Genomic DNA, 19375 nt, shown 5'->3' on the forward strand with positions numbered 1-19375 from the left:
TCTGCCTCACCAACACATTGCTCCCTGTGAAGAAGGCAGGCCTGTGGTTTTCTTCATTAGCCCTGCTTCCTCTTTCCTCCTCTATTCCCCTGACTCCCGCTCACCTTCCCATGGAGAGCCCACCCCATCCTCAGATGGTGGCCTTATGTCCATGTCCATGTCCCTGGGTGACCTGGGTGTCAGAGGCAGCTCCCACTGCCAGACCACATACCCTATTCCCACTGTTGCTGATTAGGAGTCATTGGTTTTTTTCCTTCAGGGAGCGCCAGCTAAGAGAAATCTGCCAACTCTATCCCAGATCTGTAGCCACAGGTGTCTTCTGTAGGTGCTTTCTCACACCCCGTTTGATCTTCACTGCTTTTGGCAGTCCTTTACTGTTTTTGGCAGCCTCTCTTTATAAGTCATGGTTCCAGTTACAAATATGTTCTAGTTTTGCCAGAGATAGAATTTGCATTTGTTTCTCTTTCTCCTTTATTTTGGGTGATTTGGGATATGAAAAGGCATAACTTTATTCTTCTATCTTAGAACTGTCTAGTGTTGTGAATTTTTATGTGTTCTGGTAGTCCTCCAAATTAAACATTTTCCAGAGCTCTCTAGATGGAGTTGGCATGAGCTAAAGGGTCTTTCCTTTCTATGGGTCTGACCATAGAAAGGAAAGAAAATGGGAGGTGAGAATAAAATAGGAGGGTTAAGAAAGAAATCCACAGTATGCTTGCCTGTGCTGTGTGGCTGCAGGGTTCTTTCCCTCTCCACTTGCACTTTGGCTGGGCGTGTGCCACTGTGTGGGTGGAAGGTCATGGCCAGGCTGAGCAGAGAATGAAAAACACCTACCTCTAGGTCTGTCTCAGGGGACGTTATTCTGAGCCTAGCAGCACTCAGGCCAGGGTGGGGAGGGCACAGGCCTCTGTTCTAGATGGGCTGCAGGGCTCAGCTGTTCATCTCAACCCACAGCCAGGGCCCACCCAAGCATGCTGGGTTCTGGTTGGTGAGTCCTCCTCCCTGAAAACTAGGATTCTGCCTCAGAGGAGGTTGTCCATAACTAATGCTGTTTATATGCCCAAAGAAAGAGCTTGCCCCTCCTAAGGGAAATGGTTCATTTGGGATGCCCAGGCTGAATCTTGGCTCAGTCCCTTATTAGCTGTGGGGCTTTGCTTAACTACTTACCTCTCTCTGCTTTTTAGTTTTCTCATCTATAAAATGGGAATAATAATGTATATGTCTTATAGGAAGTTCTAAAGGATTAAATGAGCTAATAAATGTAAATTGTTTAGAACAGTGTCTGGCATATGGCAAGTACAAGGTAAGTGCCTGATATTATATTAATTAATCATTATTATTAATGTATGCAAAGGGCTCAGCCAAGGCATGGGCATAAATGGCTGTTGGTGCTGCTGTTATAACCCGTGCCCTTTGCTTCCTTCCAGGAGCTTGGGCCCTTGCCCCAGCCTGGTAGAGGCTGTGGAGGTGTACCGTCTGAAAGCCTGGTTTCCAGGCCCCTGGCCCATCCCTGGCTGCAGGGAGTGGCAGCTCCCACGAGGTAGCAGTGGCCTGCAGTGGTGGCCCCTCTTGGCAGTGAACCATGGGCCAGAAGCTCTCGGGGAGCCTCAAGTCAGTGGAGGTTCGAGAGCCGGCACTGCGGCCGGCCAAGCGGGAGCTGCGGGGAGCGGAGACCGGGAGGCCAGCACGACTGGACCAGCTGCTGGACATGCCGGCGGCAGGGCTGGCTGTGCAGCTGCGACATGCGTGGAACCCCGAGGACCGCTCACTCAATGTCTTCGTCAAGGATGATGACCGGCTCACGTTCCACCGGCATCCAGTGGCTCAGAGCACTGATGGCATCCGTGGCAAGGTGGGCCACGCCCGCGGCCTGCATGCCTGGCAGATCCACTGGCCGGCTCGGCAGCGGGGCACCCATGCCGTAGTGGGTGTGGCCACGGCTCGGGCACCCCTGCACTCAGTGGGCTACACAGCGCTGGTGGGCAGTGACGCCGAGTCGTGGGGCTGGGACCTGGGCCGCAGTCGCCTCTACCACGACGGCAAGAATCGGCCCGGAGTGGCCTACCCGGCTTTCCTGGGGCCCGAGGAGGCCTTTGCACTGCCGGACTCGCTGCTCGTAGTGCTGGATATGGACGAGGGCACGCTCAGCTTCGTCGTGGATGGCCAGTATCTGGGCGTGGCCTTCCGTGGTCTCAAGGGCAAGAAACTGTACCCGGTGGTGAGTGCCGTGTGGGGCCACTGTGAAGTCACCATGCGCTACATCAATGGCCTTGACCGTAAGTGCTGCCAGGTGGGGGTGACAGTGGGCGGGAGGGGGCAGAGAGTTTCAGAGCCTGCCTGTCCCTAGAGGAGTTAAGTTGGGGAAGGGGGTGGAAGGCAGGTGATGCCCTACCCTCCGTCAGCACTTGGGACTATGCTGCCATGTGCAGAGTGATTAGAACATTGACTCTGCGACCAGGCTCTTGGGTTTGGTTCTTAATTCTCCTCTGCTGGCTTACTGATGACCTTGGGCTGTTTCTCAGTTTCCCAATCTGCAAAAGTGGTACAATGTAGTAATCTTGGCCAGGGTTATTGTGAGGCTCAAATAAGATAATAATGTATGTGAAGTGCTTACAACAGTGAGTGGCACCTAATAAGGCTTTTAGTGTTGACACAAATTATGACTCTTTCGGTCTATATAAGGTTTATGCCAAATGATGTGTTGTATGTACCCAGCCTCATGCTCATTGCAAGAAGAGAGTGGCAGGTAGAAGGTCCCAGCCCTGTATTGAATTCGGCCGAGTTACGGATAAATCATAAGTAATGGTAATAGCTATCATGTATTGACCACCTTCTGTACCTTCTGTATGCAAGGACTGAGCACCCGAATTCTAGCTCTTCTTCGTGAACTGTCAAAGGGGGCAGCTGCCTCTCCTCTCTACCTGATAACCACCCCATGGGAATAAGAGCTTGCAAGTTGTAGAATCTTCTGATTTTTCCAAGAGGACCCAGAAATCTAGATTTTGTGAACTATCCCAATTTTAAAGTTCGCTGCTGCTGAAAGTATCACGTGGGCCAACAAAACAACCTTGCAGACAAGTCCACAGGCTATGGGTTTGACCTCTGACAACTCTAAAGCCTCCTCTCATTTAATACATACAATTGTCCTGGGAGGCAGCTTAAAAGTCATAGTAACAGAAAACAGTTATTAGTTTTAGGAAGGAGCCACTCGGGAAGGCAGGGTGTCCTCTGGACAGGTGGCCACCTATCCCGAGATGATGAGTGGGAATTTGTAGACTTACACACACTCCTTGTCCAAACAAATGTCCTGACAAAGCTCACGGAGGCGAGCGCTTAAAGCCAGAATTTCAGTTTATTCATTTAAATGAGAGATGTAATTGCCCGTTTCAGAGATGAGAAAACTGAAGAGCGGAGCTAAGGAGAGCCAGAACGGTGCGAACCCAGGTCTGTCAGCCTCTGAAAGCCCACTCTTTACTCATGCATCCTCCTTTACTCAGGGTTCTGAGGGTAACACTTCAGAAAAGAAGTCAAGAACGAGATTTTACTCAAGTTAGAGTTACACGTATGCAAGCACAAGGTGGCTTGACCGTTTCCAAGGTGGCAGGCCAACAGACAGTGGCTGGTATGTTCAGCTCTTGGGTATGATTGGCGACATTCTTGCTCATATTTCACTTGCATGGTTGTTGGACTTTGATCGCCATTGAATAGCACAATGCTGTGCTGTTTTCTCTGATTATCTGGTTAAATCGAGGCGCGGATGAGTGTCTTGAGAAGGCTAGTTTAGTCATCCCAGTGCTTTGTAGAGAATGTCTGGATCCCTCATAGACATGGTGAGCAGGCAAATTCCAGTGCTGAGAAAACCAACACTAACACCAATCTTTTAAAACGTAATTGGACTTGTCAGAATTGATCACTGGACTGGAAGGGTGGATTTGGTGTACCAAGGCTCTGGAGTCTGACGTGACTTACAAGTATTTCCAACTTCATCTCCAGTGCTCAGTGGTTTTGTGTCATTGGTGAGTCACTCTAATGCCTTACGACTCATCTGTAAAATGAGACATTATCAGGGTCCCTCTCATAGCTACCATGAGATCGTGTGCAGTGGCACCAATAATATGGGAGCTGGGATTAAAGCCTGACGTTCCTACCCAGTGGGAGCCACCTGAGCCAACACTTGGGCCCTCAAGGTAGGCTTCCTCTTGGGTGTTGAGTCACACTGGGGTATAATCTGTTGCTTGGTTTTCAGGTGCAAAGCTAAGGTGCTAACAAGGTGGCAGCCAGTGGCTCCCCCACACGTGGTAGGATTGGGAGCAGTTAAGCCATGGTGTCCTCGATGCGTTGCAGGGTGGGAATCTGGGTGGGAAAGGACAGTTGTGTTTGGGGCATTTTGACCTCTTGGATCCTTCAGGTGGCTGGAGAAAGTTGGGGAGACTGAAATTTGGAGTGTTCCATCTTCCTCCCGAATGGCAGTGATTTTTCAGGTTGGCTGAAGCTGGAATGCCCATCCAGGAGTCAAGGGGAGACCAGGGTGTCATGTGATGTGAGCCTGTGGCATCTCCCACTTGGCAAGAGGATTGGCTTGCCTGCTATGGCGCTGACCTGTTCTCCAAATAGGAGTAATGTTCTCTATCTCTGGCAGGTTGTGACTGCAGAAAAGGAGGGGGTGAGGCTCAGTTTCTCTGGACTTCGAGAGGCCCATGGTTAGTGGAACAAGCCCTGGCTATAGGGTAGGCTGTAGGACAGGCTGCAGTCGAGTCTGACAGGTGTTGGTTGCAAAAGGACTGCGTGATGCCTATCCCTGGTGACCTGGGCTGATATTCACCAGTGGGTCCCTGGGCAGGGTTTGACCCTAGGGAGTCTCTGGGCAGGGAATGTGACCCAAATGGGGTTCTATGACTAAGAAGAATTCTGAGCCAACATTGTTTGTAGAATGATAGCAGGTCCCCAAACTCAGACCCTACTGGGATGTGGGGGACAGCAGTTAGAGACAGGCTGGGGAGCAGAAAGATGGGGCTGCTCTCTAGGATTGGTTCCCCACAAGATCATGGGGGCAGAACTCTGCCCAAGGCCCCTCCAAGGACCCCAACACTCACCAGGAGGCTATGGACAATGACCTCCTCTCTGAACCACACTGTTCTCTTCTATAAAATGGGTATGATAAAGCTCGCTGTCACAGAGCAGAAACACAGCACTCGATGCTCACTGCTTTCATTAACTAAGTAAGCTGGGCCGGGTCCTAGGGGTCACCTATGGATTAAAACAAAAGTGGCCTTAATAGAGGCTTCTCTTCTAATGTGAAGGAAGCAAATTAATGGCTGCCATTTTCTCAATTTTTGAATTTTTATGGCTGTAAAGGCGAGACTTAGAAAGGGCTAACTGCATTTAACTCTGATGTATGTGTTTGTGGAGGGCAAGAGCTCCTGGAAGTGCATTTTTCTATTGCAAATGGGTTTCTTCAGCTCTGCTGTGGAGTGAAACTGCTCAGCATCTGGGTTTACTGCAAAGAGTTGCAGGACACCCAGGGGCTCTGCCATCTGAGTAAGCTGACAAAAGTGGAACTGAGGCCTGACAAGTGGGCAAGCTGTCTCCAGATGACGGGGTCCAGGGCCCAAAAAATGACAGCAGTAGTAACAACACCACTAAAAACTAACATTTGTACCGTGCTTAGTCTGTGCTGGCCTCTATTCTCAGCACTTTACAAATTATAACTCAACCTTTATAACAACTCTTCGAGCTCACACCTGTATTATCATCTTATTTTATGATGAAGACATTGAGGCACAGAGAGCTTGATTAAGTTGGTCAAGGTCACGGAGCTAGTAACTGGAGGAATCAGAATTTGCACTGAGCCAGACTGGTCCATCAGGCCCCTCGTGGAGATGTTTGCAGAATAAGACAGGAGAGGCTACTCCACCGCCAGGTGCAGTCAAGGGTGGGACCCTTTCCTTCAGCCCTGACTTTGGGTGAGGCCCAGAGGCTTGCTGTCCCTGTAGTTTTCCTCTTCCCAACCAGCTTCATCTCCAGCCCTCAAAGCTCTTGGCTCAGCACAAAGCTCTGCAGGGTGTTTGAAAAGCTAGTTGCATAAAGACAGCCCCAGCCGTGGCTGTGAATCAGGCAGGCTTTGGTTGCTAACAGGGATAATGTCACTGAAAATGTCCCAACTGCTGTGAGGTTCAGCCCCTGGGGTAGGCCAGACCTTTGGAATCTGCTCTGGGTTGGTTTCAGGAATGGCTCCTCGGCTCAGACTCCCAGCTTCTTCTCCATGAGAGCTGCCAGAAAGGCTGACAGATGGGCTTTGTCGCATGTCTTGGAGTTCTTGGGTGGTGAATGATGCGAGAGTGACACCGGAAGTGGAGAGGAGCTACAGACGTAGACAGGCAGGCTGAGAGTCCCGAGTAGCTTTCATTTGGGGGTCATACTAATTACACTTTTTAAAGATACCGCCCATGTTCTGTGCCCTGAGCCAAGTGTTTCACTCATTTTATTTTATCTTTTTGGTCCATGCAATAAACCTGAGGCAATGTGACTGTCATTATTCTCATTTTATAGATGAGGAAACTGAATCTTGGAAAGGTGAAGAGTTTGCCCACACAACTGACACATAGCGGAGCTTCCTTACCCCAAGACCATAAGCACTCTGTGCCCTGCCCCCTGCTGCCTGGGCCAGCTCTGCCTCCATTCAGCCCATGGAGCAGGTGTCGGTGTCCTGGGCTGATTTTCTGGGGCATGGAGAGTGGGAACCATAGGATCTTGGGCCTAACTGGCAGAGAGGGCTTGTCCGCCAGCTTCAAGCCGGGGAAATTGTATTTCCAGACGAGTTCCTAGATGGTTTAATTGATCTGCCAACAAGTATTTATTGGCGCAATGGCTCAGCAGAGGAGACTGGCGGCCAGCCAAGGTTTCTGGTATTGATGAAAGCGAGAGAGAGTTTTCTACCCGGATGACAGCAAGGACACCATCCCCTTGCTGGAGCCGTCCTCCCAGTCTGTGCCGAACTCACGACCTTCCTGCTCCACTCCTGTGCGTCTCCTGGGTGGCATGATGCTCACAGCCTTGCTGACATCTGGACTCAGCTCCTCATCCCACTTGACTCAGGTCTAGACCTGGTCCCCCTTTCACCTCCCTGCCCTATCATTCTGCCCTGACATCTCCAGCCCTCAGCCCAGGGCTCTGTGCCCTGCACCCTCAGTGCAGTGCTGAGTTCTCCCTCCATTCACCCCCATTTAATCACTTTCCACATGGGTCTGCCTTCTTTCCCCAGGTAGTTCCTCAGGGCACAGAGGGTGATCCAAGAGGCATGTGTGGGGAAGAGTAGGGACTTAAAAGTGTGGATGCATTTATGTTTCAAAGGTAAGCTGCACATGGCAGCAAATTTAAACACTACCAAAGGGTATCGGGTAAGATACCCCCACCCCAGAGCTCCCCAGGTCCTCCCCCTGCTGGTAACCACCATTAGCAGTCTCTCGTGGGTCCTTCCAGAATGTTATGACAGAGAAGTTTTACACAAATGTTGCTCTGCATCTCGTTTCCCCCCTTGATACATCTTGGTGATTGTTTATTATGATTAACATAACATAGAGTTGCCTCATTTTTTTTTTTTTTTAATTTATTGGGGTGACAATTGTTAGTAAAATTACATAGATTTCAGGTGTACAATTCTGTATTACATCATCTATAAATCCCATTGTGTGTTCACCACCCAGAGTCAGTTCTCTTTCCATCACCATATATTCGATCCCCCTTACCCTCACCTCCCCCCCCCACCCCCCACCCCCCTTACCCTCTGGTAACCACTAAACTATTGTCTGTGTCTATGAGTTTCTGTTTCTCATTTGTTTGTCTTGTTCTTTTGTTGTTTTTGGTTTATATACCACATATCAGTGAAATCATATGGTTCTCTGCTTTTTCTGCCTGACTTATTTCACTTAGCATCATACTCTCAACATCTATCCATGTTGTCACAAATGTTCCTATATCATCTTTTCTTACCGCCGAATAGTATTCCATTGTATATATATACCACAACTTCTTTCTCCATTCATCTATCGAAGGACATTTAGGTTGTTTCCATGTCTTGGCCACCGTAAACAAAGCTGCAATGAACATTGGAGCACACGGGTCTTTATGTATAAATGTTTTCAGATTTTTGGGGTAGATACCCAGGAGAGGGATTGCTGGGTCATATGGTAATTCTATTCGTAATTTTTTGAGGAACCTCCACACTGCCTTCCATAACGGCTGCACCAGTCTGCATTCCCATGCCTCATTCTTTATTAACAACTGCATGGGTTTCCACGATATGGCGGTATCATAATTTAATTATTCCAACCCCTGTTTTTGGGACATTTAGGCAGTTTCCGATCTTTGAGAATAAACTTTTGATCTTGATTTGAATTTCATTTCTGTCCTCGTCTCGCTAATTAACATCCTCGAGCCTTAGTTTTCCCCATCTGTGCAGTGGGAATAATTATATGTACCTTGCAGGGTTGCTGTGAGTATTAGAATTGATAGAGAAACGAAGCGTGGTCCACCGTGTGCCTAACAGTAGGTACATGGGGGAAGGGAGCCATTGACATCACTGTACTTATCCTGCATTGCCAATTGGAGCATGTCCAGTGCTGAGCTCATCTTGGGCACCCGATGAATGCTTGTGAATGATTCAGTTTCTAGTTAAAATACAGTAAAATAATCGCATTCATTTCCTATTAAGGAGAATTCAAACACATTGTTTGACTAAGATCTTTTGAGCTATATAATCCAGTCAGTTGTTACAGTAGGGTGTGTGTCAGCATAGCAAGGCCCCTGGGTCCCTTACGTGCACAGAGCAGGTCCACATTAAATGTGTTATTATTGCTGCGGCTGCTACTGCTAAAAGTGGTAGTTCTTTGAGGTGGGGACTGTATCTTAGCCTTCTCCCATAACACCCCTTGGAGCAGAGTACATAGTAGGTGCTCAGTAAATGCGTAGTAATGTACTGGCCTCCCACGACCTGCATAGCTTTTCTTTTCTGCTCCACAGCAGGGCCTGAGTCACGCTCGGCTGGAGTAGAGGTCGGGGGGACCTGGCTGTCAGCTGCCGCTGCCTTGACAGCCTGACCGCTGAGTGACCCATTCCCACCTCTCATTGTGTACCATGCACAGCACATCTGTCCCCATACCTGGGTCAAGCAGAGCCTGCATAATGGGCCCAGCAATTCAATTCAGGATCTTGACATTCAGAAACTGGTCCCTACCCTTTGTTTTCTGAAGAAAGGAAGAGACTTTCAGGTGAAAAACCGTTTCACTGAGACGTCGTGGCCCTGCTTTGAGGGTTTTATTTGTTTTTTTTTGTTTTTTTTTTACAATTAACCCAGTTATTAGTAGGTTCAATCCAGGAAGTCCTGCCTGCAGGAAGGGGGCTTTGAACCCCAAGCCCATCAGGATGAGGACGTGGACAGGACATTGGAAATAATACGCTGCCGCCATCTTTCTCTTGAGAGCCACTGTGTGGGAAGCCACTCTTCATGGGAAGAGCCAGGGCTCAGGGGTAGTCCAGCCCTGGACTCAGTCCTGACGTGGCTGCTGATTAGCTGCGATCCCAAGCAGGTCACTTCATCCCTGAGCCTCAGTTTCCTCATTTGTAATAGTAATAGAAATTTCCTTTGCCAGAGGCACCAGGTTTATGGATAATACATAGGATGTGACTGGGCTAGGACCTGACCCATAGTAGGTTCTAAAAAAGGTAGGTTTTAAAATTGCCGATTATGACTTACAGCTCCCACAGATTGGTAGAATTATTTAGCGTTATTCAATGTAGAAATAATTATTGTTATTAAATTTGGGGCCACATTGGGAAATCTGATGGATGTCACATTAGGGACTGCATGGGTTTGGGCAGGTTTCTGACTCTTTGCTCTTTAATACGCACGACAGAAATGCCATCTGAGGTTCAAAGGCCACGGTGAGTTTGTCACAAATGAGCTGGGAGTGTTTAGCCTTCCCTCTGGGCAGTTTCCAGTTAAATGTCTGGTTCAAGTATTTTGTAGCTCCCAGGGGGCTTGTGTTCAGCAAGGATGTCCAAACAGGTGGCGTTCCCACCAGCGGTGCCCACGTGTGTATAGTGGGATGAGCTGCTGCCGTGGTGGGGCTGAGGGGTAGCGTCTGCCTCGGAACAGATGTTGCTGGGCCTGGCTGTGAGCTAGCTGCTACTGGACCTTTGGAGGAGAGGGAAGAGGGAAGAGGGGCCTGGAAAGAGGGCGAAGGCAGGCCCCAGGCATTGGGGCTGGAATAGAGGCCATCCAGCAGCCAGTACAAGACCCCCATTTTAGGTGGGAGCTGAATGGGCCAGAGTGCTGGGAGGACTTGCCCAAGGTCACCTGCTAATTAAACCCCAGGCCTCCAATCCCCCTTGAAAAATGTACCGCACTAGAAACAAGAGAGAAAGAATTCAATGCGGTTTATGAGTCTGTCTTGAAGAAACACCACGCAGATGGTGGAGGACATTGGAGTTTAGGAGGAGAATGATGGGTGGGTGAAGGGGCTTGAGCAGAATTCACATAGGTGCTCCCCCAGCCCCATATACATACACATGAAGACCCTCCTTGGCTTCTCAATGCCTCCCACATGCCCGAGACCCTGTCCCTACCCCAGCTCAGGCCATAGAATGATCGGGTTCAGCACACCAGAGACCAGAGATAACTGGTCTCTCCACTTACTACCTGGATGAACTGGGCATAAGTTTCTAACTCATCATGCCTGTAAAGTGGGTGCAATGATGGGCCTTACCCCCCAGACTTGTTGTCAGCTGTGCTTCTTAAACATTAATGTGCCTTCTCACCATCTGGAGGTCTTGTTCAACGCAGATTCTGACTTAGTAAGGCAGGATGGGGCCCCAGATTCTACATTTCTGACAAGCTTCTAGGTAACGCCCATGACGCTGCCCATTGAGGGCTGGGCGTAGGGCGAGGCTTCCACACACCTGGTGTGAGCCCTACTCCCACCGTCCACCTGCTCTGATGCTGCATCCAAGCTCGTCTGCTTCTTCCTCCATCCTTGGTGTGCGGACCCTTTGTTGGAAATGGCCCGCATCCCCCGCCCCAGCAAAGCTGAGTTGCTTGACTCTGCCCACCACCCCTCCTTCCTGGCTGATGCAAGGGCACTACTGGCGCCTCCTGCATCCCCTCCCTTTCCTATCCAGCCCCGCATCCCTCTTGTTCTCATCTCCCCAGCTGCCCCGTGACTCAGTTTATGTGTCCTGGAACTCAAATTCTCACAGTTGCCATCAAGGTCAACACAAGTAAATCCACACTATTATCCATGAATTTCCCACGAGAGCCACTTTGTTTGGGAAGGGATTACCACAAATAGGAACAGCTCTTTGTTAAACAGTCATTGATTGAGCGCTTACAAAAGGCGAGACACACTCAGCTCAGCACTGCTCGTGCATCATCTTATTTAAACCTTCAGAGCTCCGTACAAACGCGAGTAAGCGCCCCTTGCACATTAGTTCATTTAATCCCCACGGATGAGGAGCATGTACTGTCCTCTCACTTCACACTCGAAGAGACTGAGGCTGAAGGAGAGGAGGAGCCCGCTCACAGCACTTGCTTGGAAAGCAGCCTTCTGAAAACTTGAATTCAGGCCCCAGACTCCAGGGCTCACACTTCTAACCTCCATGCCACACCGGTCACAGGGAGTGTTCTGTGGCTTTGTGGGTGGTCTCGGGCCTTAGCTTTCCTGTGTTTAGCAGGAAGGTTTACCAAAGCTGGCAACAGCAGCTCCCCCTGCCTCAGCATTTAAACACCCTTAAATACAGTACAGCCAAGCTGCGTGCATTCTCACCCCCGCTGATAGAATTGCTGCTGAGCTGAGGGGGTGCAGCTTGGGAAAGCCATGAGCAGATTTGTAGGAGGGGGTTTAAATGACTGAGAGAGCAATGGCCCGCTAGGCAGGCAGCAGCGTTTGTTTGCCTGCGGTCAGGAAGCCAGCTGGTTCTCCCAGACTTGTCCCTGGGTTGAGGCGAGGGGCCGGTTAGTGTGAGTTACGGCCTAGCCCAGACACTGATAAGGCCGCTTTTCTGCGGCCTCCATAATTCAAGTTAAGGCTGTGTCAATTAATGGCCCTTCTTCATCACATCTTCCAGGACTCGGTGGCTTCTTAATGATTTATTTGCTTGGGATGAAATTAAGCTGAGACAGCGTGAGCTTGGAAAATACTGCCATGCTGGTTCTCCCCACTTCTTTATCCTTCCTGGCGGCCGCGTCTATAAATAGAGCTGTGAGCCTTGCTTTGTGACCCGAATGCTGGGAGCGCCAATGGGCACAGGCGTCCCCATCATGGGCCCCCAAGACCACACTTGCTAGGGCACCTGCTCCTCTCTCCCCCCTCCAAGGCCAGTGACCCCACTGGGAAGCAGCGAGGGGCCAGAGCTGCCAGCAAAGACAGCGTCGTCCAGGCTCAGAATCATTTAAGTAGAAGCGTTTGAGCTGATCCGTTTGGAGCCACAGCCAAATTCCAGATCTTGCCCTGTTTGTTGATGCTCCTCCTTCAAAATGCATTTCACGAAGATGTCCCAGGGTGACAGCAAGAGGGCTTCTGGTGTTTACTGAGTTAGATAACAGCTCTCTGCCTGATGTCTAGGCCGTGCCAGAAGGGGCATGTTCTTCTCCCTAAGGGTGGCCACCTCTGGAGTGAGGGGCCAGAGTCACAGCCAAGAGCCCACCTGGAGGCTGTGCAGAACCCAGAAGACCCAAGCATCCTCAGGAAAGGGGGGGAGCCTAAGGTTGCATGGGGACTGGGGTGGATCCAGGAATGGGAGCGCTCGGGCACCCCATTGCCTCCTCAACTGCTGGTCTGCTCCAGGGGTGCCCCGCCCAACTGTTCCTGACCTCGCCTGTATTTTCTGTTCCCTCATAATGTGGGGGCCCCTTGCTGTTAGCCCCCCGCGGCCCTGACCCGACTTCTGCACCCTGACAGCTTCCACCTCACGGTTGGCTGGCACGTTATCGTCCCAGGCCTTGGTTTAAAGTCCTGAGAGTCGCTGATAGGCTCAGTGCTTCTGAGGTGCAGGCGGAGGTTCCCTCGGGCCCTCTGATTAGGTGCCTCTGGGCTGGCGGTTGGGGCCGACCCGCTGGTTCCCTGAGCTGTAGGGAGCCCTGAAGCTGGTCACGTAGCACACTTGCCTGGTCATCAGCATCTGTCAGAGAGAGTCCAGAAAACAGATTTCAGATTTCAGTTGTCTCACCTACTTAACCAGGGGCCTTGGAGTGTGTGTGTGTGTGTGTGTGTGAGTGTGTGTGTGTGTGTGTTTACAAGCTTCCTGGTTGATCATGCCACCAACTAGCACTGGCTGGGAGTTGGCTGTTTGGGACGCCTGGCTGGAAGGCTGCTGGGGTGGAGTGCTAGCGGGTGCAGGGTTATATAGGAAGGGGATACAGGTAGGTGAGCAGTGACGTCCCAGATTACAGGAACTTATTGTTGGGAAGTACGGTCCAGGCAGAGCAGGGGTTGGGCTGCCCGTCTCGACTGGATCAGGCCTGGGGGACCTGACTATTGTCCTTATCAGCTCCGGCACCAAGGAAACAGATGTTTAGTCCATGTGGCCTCAGTGTCAGGTTTGGGGGCCGAGTTTGGAAAGGCTACTTTATTCCACTCTTTTCCTCCTGGGGCATCCTAGGGCGCCTCAGGGTTTACCTGAGTTGTGAGGAAGTGCTGCCCAAACACAGTTCCTCAGCCAGGGTTCTGGGAGCTGTGTGGGAGCTGTGTGTTCTTGTGTGTGCCATTTCTGCTCCCCCGAGATGGCGTAGGTATAGTCGGGAGTCCTCTTGGGTCCCTGCATTTCTCCCCGCCGGTGGAAGCTCGGCTGTCCCCTTTGCTCTTGTGTCCTAGCACCTGGCACGTGCTGAGTTCTAGCAAGCATCTGTTGAATGAATGGCTGGATAACTCGGAGTCCACAGAGCAGGATGAAAAAAGCACAGTACGTTTGGGTGGAGGGTGAGGCCCTGGGAAAGAGCACCCTCTTTCCACAGCCTCTGCACAAAACAGAAAGAGTTTACAGGCTTTTCAGGGAAACATTTGGGGAAGGGAATCCTGAGAGGTTTCCAATTACCTAGGAATAGGACATTGAAATTAGCTCACCCTGCCCACAGCCACCAGTTTGATCTGGGTGTAAAGAAGCCATTGTTCTTTCCTCAGCTACGCATGGTCCTGCATTGGCCATTCTGCCCACTGGCAGGGGAGAGACAGTGACACCAGCCATTTATTCTTTCACTTGGCATTTGTGAAGGGCCTGCCCTCTGCAAACCTGGGCCAGGAGCCAGGCTGCTGTGGTGAGCAAGCAGGCTCGCTTTCCACTCTTTGGAGCCCACAGGCTGCTGGGGAGCCACAGTCATGATAAGAGAGGCTTTTTATCAGTCAGCCAATCACTCAATGGCTATTTTTTTAACATCTTCATGTACCAGGCATTGGGGATACTATGATGACAATTGAGGGGGAGAGACAGAAACAGAAAAAAATCCCAAATAAATGCTATGGTAAATCTAGATAGAGTTCAATGTTATTAAGAGAACAAAACTGGAGGATAGGATGGGGGAGGGGTGTCTCCAAGCTGCTGCCTTGGCCCCCTTTCTGGGGAGGGGGCATTTGAGGGAGACCTACGTGATGAGGCGAGGCAGCCATAGGAAGATCTGGGGGAAGAGTGAGTCCCTGGGGACCAGCGGCTGAGTCTGTGGCCAAGATGGCGGCCAGCAAGGCTGCGTGTGGCACAGGTGAGGCTCAGGGCAGCAGGGGCTGACATTTCCTTCCATTTCTCGGACTCAGTCCGTCCCCTGGTTTAGAAAAAGTCATAAACAACCTTATTTTAAAGAAGCTATGTTTGACGTTTCTTTTCCACTGGGACATGTCGCCTGGTTTTACAAAATGACTTGTTATTGGAACTTTGGGGAGGGTGGCCTTTGACAGACATGGCTATTGCCATTTCCATTTTGCAGATAAGTTGATTGAGGCCCAGAAAGTTTGGGAGCCTTGCCCAGGTCACACTGTGAGTGGGAGAGCTGATTTGAACCCCATCTTTTGTTTTTACACCTTGTCACTGCTCCAGAATGCTAGAGGGTGTGTGTGTGTGTGTGTGTGTGTGTGTGTGTGTGTGTGTGTGTGTGTGTAAGCGTAGCATTCCACAGGTTCCACCAAGAACCACCTAGCAGTCCAGCCTAGAGAAGGATCCTCTACAGAGCAGGAGCCCTGTGTGGCCTTGGTGAGTCCCTACCCCATGCTGTTCTTTTGTGTTTTCAGGCTACTGAATGGGTTGAAAGCAGCATGGTAGCTGGGGACTTGTGGTTCACACTGTCTTGTATCTGGGGTGTGGGCAGGTGACCCAGGGCTTGGAGCCCACCCCACACCTTTAGCGGAGGCCTGGGCCACTCACTGTCCACTGTGCTATGACTTCACATTCATGGCTGTACCCTGGGAAGGGGACACCAGAGTGTGTTCTGCTCAGGTGGGCTCTGCCTTCCCCTCTGTCCCCTGGCATGGCGGAACCCCAAGGTTCTGGCAGGCCTATGCTGGCCTGGGCACTTGTCACCTCCAGGCTGAGCAAACCACTCACGAGGGACCTGGTGGGTTGAGGACTTTCGTTTCCTTTTGGCTGGCATGGGCAGCCTTCCTGGGCTTTTCAAGATGTTTTGCCCGAATGGATTGTTCAGATGCGTGAAAGTTGAAAAAACATTCTTCACCTGGATTAAGTTGATTTACCCAGAGTCTGATGTTGGGTGGAAAAGAGGGAAGAGGAGGGATAGGTCCTGGAAAGAGCACTGGACTGGGAGTCAGGAAACCTGGTCCAGCTTGGCCACCAGCTATGTGACCTTGGGTAAGTCACCTCCCCTCTTGTACCTCTGTTTCTCCATCATAAGAAGGAGGGGATTGGACAAGATGACCTTGAAGAGTCTCCATTATTCACTGGTGTCTAATATTGAAAACCTGTCTGCACATCTGAATGTTTTGGATGAGAACTTTGATGCAGCTGTGCTGTCCAATACAGCAGTCGCCAGCCACGTTGGCTATTGACATTTAAGTTTAAATTCATTAGCATTAGGTTAGTTAATTTCTTCAGTTGCACTGGCCATGCTCAAGTGCTCCATCGCCGCAGAGGCCCAGCTCGAGGGAGGTGGGTGTAGGAAGAAAATTCAGCGCAGATCCCCTTTCAAGGGAGTTGGGCAACAGGACCAAGAAGCCTTACAGAATGTCAGAGTTCCTGGGTGGGGACAGCTGGGAGGGCGGGTGGAGTGGGGGGCAATGATAGGAGGTATGCCGGGAATGCTGAGGTGGAGGACCTGGGGAGGCTGGGAGACGGGGAGAGGGCGGGGGGGGGGGGGGGGGGGGGCAGGAGCCCTGTGGGGGGAGGGGCAGCCTTGTGCTTGACGCGACCGGCCAGAGGATGCTGGCTCAGGTCAGGAGCAACAATGTCCTTGCTGGGTCCATGGCCCTCCCTTGGGTGAGGCCCTGAGCCCATTGAATAAGAAAGAGGGCTGTTACGGGGAAGGAATAAAATCAGACCCTTGAAACCCCTTTGTAAATGGTATGACCCAGATCGTGTGTGACTGCTTCACCAAACACTGGGTTATTCATTTTGACTGGTCATCATAGGCTGCCCTCTGTTGTGATTTGAAGATACAGAGGTTCCCGTCCTTCTCTCCAACTGGGCAGTAGGCTCTTTGGAGAAGGGGATGAGGGTGTTCTTCCCGTGTCCACAGCCCTGAACACACAGGTGGCTTTCTGTCTGGGATGTCGAACCACAGTGGAACAGAGCAGCGTTGGTGGCCGCCTGTGGGGCTAGGCTGGCTCTTTCTCCTTCCTTCTGACCTCCTGACCTTTCACCAGTATGTCGTCATGCTCCGAGAGCTGTTGGACACTCTCCTTGTCCCTGGTACATGTGTGCGTCTGGCTGGGTCTGGTTGTCATTTTCTGAACCCATGGCCCATCTCCGGCTCTGACCCCGGCCTCGCCATGTGTAAACAAATCAAGAGCAGAGGTCAAAGGCCAGAGCTGGACTTTGCCAGCATCTCACACCGGTGTGCGCTTGACAGGAAGTAGCCTGGTGTCTAGTTTCATGATGTGGGTCCCTCCCCAGGCTGAAATCGCTTTTCATCTGCATTCCTAGGTGACATGTCTGGCTGACTTGCTGGTGATGGATCGCCCACTGCATACCAGCCCTGGTTGGGTTCATTGCTCAGGTCTGGCTCTGGTTTCTCATGAAGTCCCCATCACAGACCTGCAGAACACAGGGAGGGGAGTTTGAATACCTCCAGAGCCATCTTTCCCACCACAAAATTGGTGTACTTCCCAACAAAACTGGTGGTAGAGATAAGTCAGAGTAACCATTTGATGAACATCTCCCGCCTCCAAACTGTTTTATGTAAATATGCTATTGCATTAATTCCTTTTGAGTGGATTGTGTTAATATCCCCATTTCATAGATGAGGAAATCGAGGCTGTGAGAGGGCCAGAACTGGAATTTGGACCCTAGTCTGTTTGATTCCCAGGTTCAAAGGGGAGTTCCCTTTCAGGATGTCCTGAAGGTCTCCTTTCTTGTCCCTCGTATCTTCCCTCTGATCACGATGAGCTGAAGCAGGGTTTTCAAGCACCTGAAATGCCCCGTGGGGTCTCTGCTTTCCTTACTTAGTCTCAGCGTGATGGTCTGCACTTCTCTAGATGTGGGTTTAAGGCCAGGTTTTGCTGAGCTGTGTGATCTGGGCCAGCCACGGAACTGCCCCCCGAGACTCAGGTGCCCTCAATAGACAGTGGGGGCACCTGACATATGCAAAGAGCTAGAGGGGCAGAGTGCCAGGTAATTGGCTTCCCCCGGCTTCTTTGGAGGGCCCATGGGAACCAGGCTCTGGTTTCTCGAGTGACACACTGTTGTCCCATGCTGCCATCTCCCACCACCCCCAGTAGAAGCCTGGTGCTGCCTCTTTTGGTCCCAGGACATGTCCAGCAGAAGACACAAGAAAGGCATCAGCCCTATCTGGGCCCTGTGTTCTCAGCCTCCTGCCAGGAAAGAGGCCATCGCTGGCTCTGCCCCAGGGAGGGGGATCTTAGCTGCGCTCCTTTCTCTAGGCAGACCCAGGGAGATGTGCCCTGTGTGTGGCCTGCCTCACCAGGGCCAGCTGCTCAGAGCTTCTGCCACAAGAGCACGCCCCCCCCCCCCCCCCCAGTCCTCAGGCCAGCAGCCACATCTCAGCAGGCAAATTTCACCTCCACACTTTCGCCTGTGCTGTGTTCCCTGCCTGATATCAGCCCACCTCTCCATCTGCCTAAAGCTATCCTTTCTGAAGGCTCAGAGAGATGCCCACTTCATTTCTCAAGTCCTCTAAAAAAAATCCGTTTGTATTAACAGCTCTGTTCTGAGCTGCTGGAGCACATTTGGGTGGATGGAGGGGGTCTGTGGGGCTTTATAACCCAGAAAAGAGGAAGGCACGGCCACCTTCTTAGTGACCAGTCCCCAAACAGCTTTCTCGGTGGCTCCTTCCTCCTCGTGGGACTCTGGCCCCAGTTTCCCTCTCCCTCCTCTGAACTCCAGAAGCCTCTGGAGGCCCTGAAGAGAGAAAAGGCTCTGAAGTCATGCAGAAAGTTGAGGTTTGAATCCTAGCCCTGCCATTCAAGGCTGTGGGACTCTCTGGGCTGTTGCTTTGGTGTCACCATCTGTAAAATGCAGCTAATAACGGCAGAGAGAGGTCAGGGAGCCTGTCAGTATGAAAAGCTGAGCACATGCCCGAGGCAGGGCTTTCCTGGATGGAGCTCACGTGGATATCCCGTCCTCTCCCAGATAACAAGAGACTGTGATACAGCCCCAGGTAGACAGTGTGAAGACTTCTCGGCTTTTTCAATACTTGCTTTTGCGATGCTTCCCTATTAAAAGCAACCTGAGGCACTCGGAGGTGGAGAGCAGAAGCACAGTGCTTGCTCAGCCTCTGAGGGGGCCCCTACCTCAGGGGGCCTGGCCCTGCCTTCCTCTTCCCCCACACCCCTGCCCTGGCCTCTCTGTGCCCTCCTCTCATGCCGCCTGGACAGCTACACCCGCCTATAAATCAAACCTGTCCCTGGAGACCTCGGACCCAAACCAGATGGCTATACAACACCAGCGCAGAGTAAGCTCAGCTTCCAACAATGCTTTACCCCTCTCCTGCCTGACCTGGGGCCTTGGAGCTCCTTTAGGCAGCTGCCCTGTCAATCACTCCCAATTGGTGATCCAGACACTGGCAGCAGCTGGGGGCCATGACCTCTCAGAGAGGCTTAGGGACTATCTTAGAGACATTCCATTAAGCCATATAACAATTTCTTAAGGGTTTGCAGTGTCTGCTTTCTGTGCCATAGGCGGTAGCCTGGCCCAATAGCCTGAGTTAGTATGC

General features: G+C 51.3%; 1 protein-coding gene across 1 annotated transcript in view; it reads left to right on the forward strand.

Moving 5' to 3' along the window:
* The window catches only part of SPSB4 (splA/ryanodine receptor domain and SOCS box containing 4), a 76138-nt gene that overhangs the window by 13054 nt on the left and 43709 nt on the right, over nt 1-19375 (forward strand). Inside the window, exon 2 of the mRNA XM_019747450.3 lies at nt 1425-2273. Within this exon, the coding sequence (XP_019603009.1) occupies nt 1580-2273 (694 nt within the window). The 5' untranslated portion in view covers nt 1425-1579. The remainder of the gene's footprint in view (nt 1-1424; nt 2274-19375) is intronic.

The sequence above is a fragment of the Rhinolophus sinicus genome, chromosome 5 (genome assembly GCF_057876585.1).
Source record: "Rhinolophus sinicus isolate RSI-liver-muscle chromosome 5, RSI-T2T, whole genome shotgun sequence".
Taxonomy (NCBI): domain Eukaryota; kingdom Metazoa; phylum Chordata; class Mammalia; order Chiroptera; family Rhinolophidae; genus Rhinolophus; species Rhinolophus sinicus.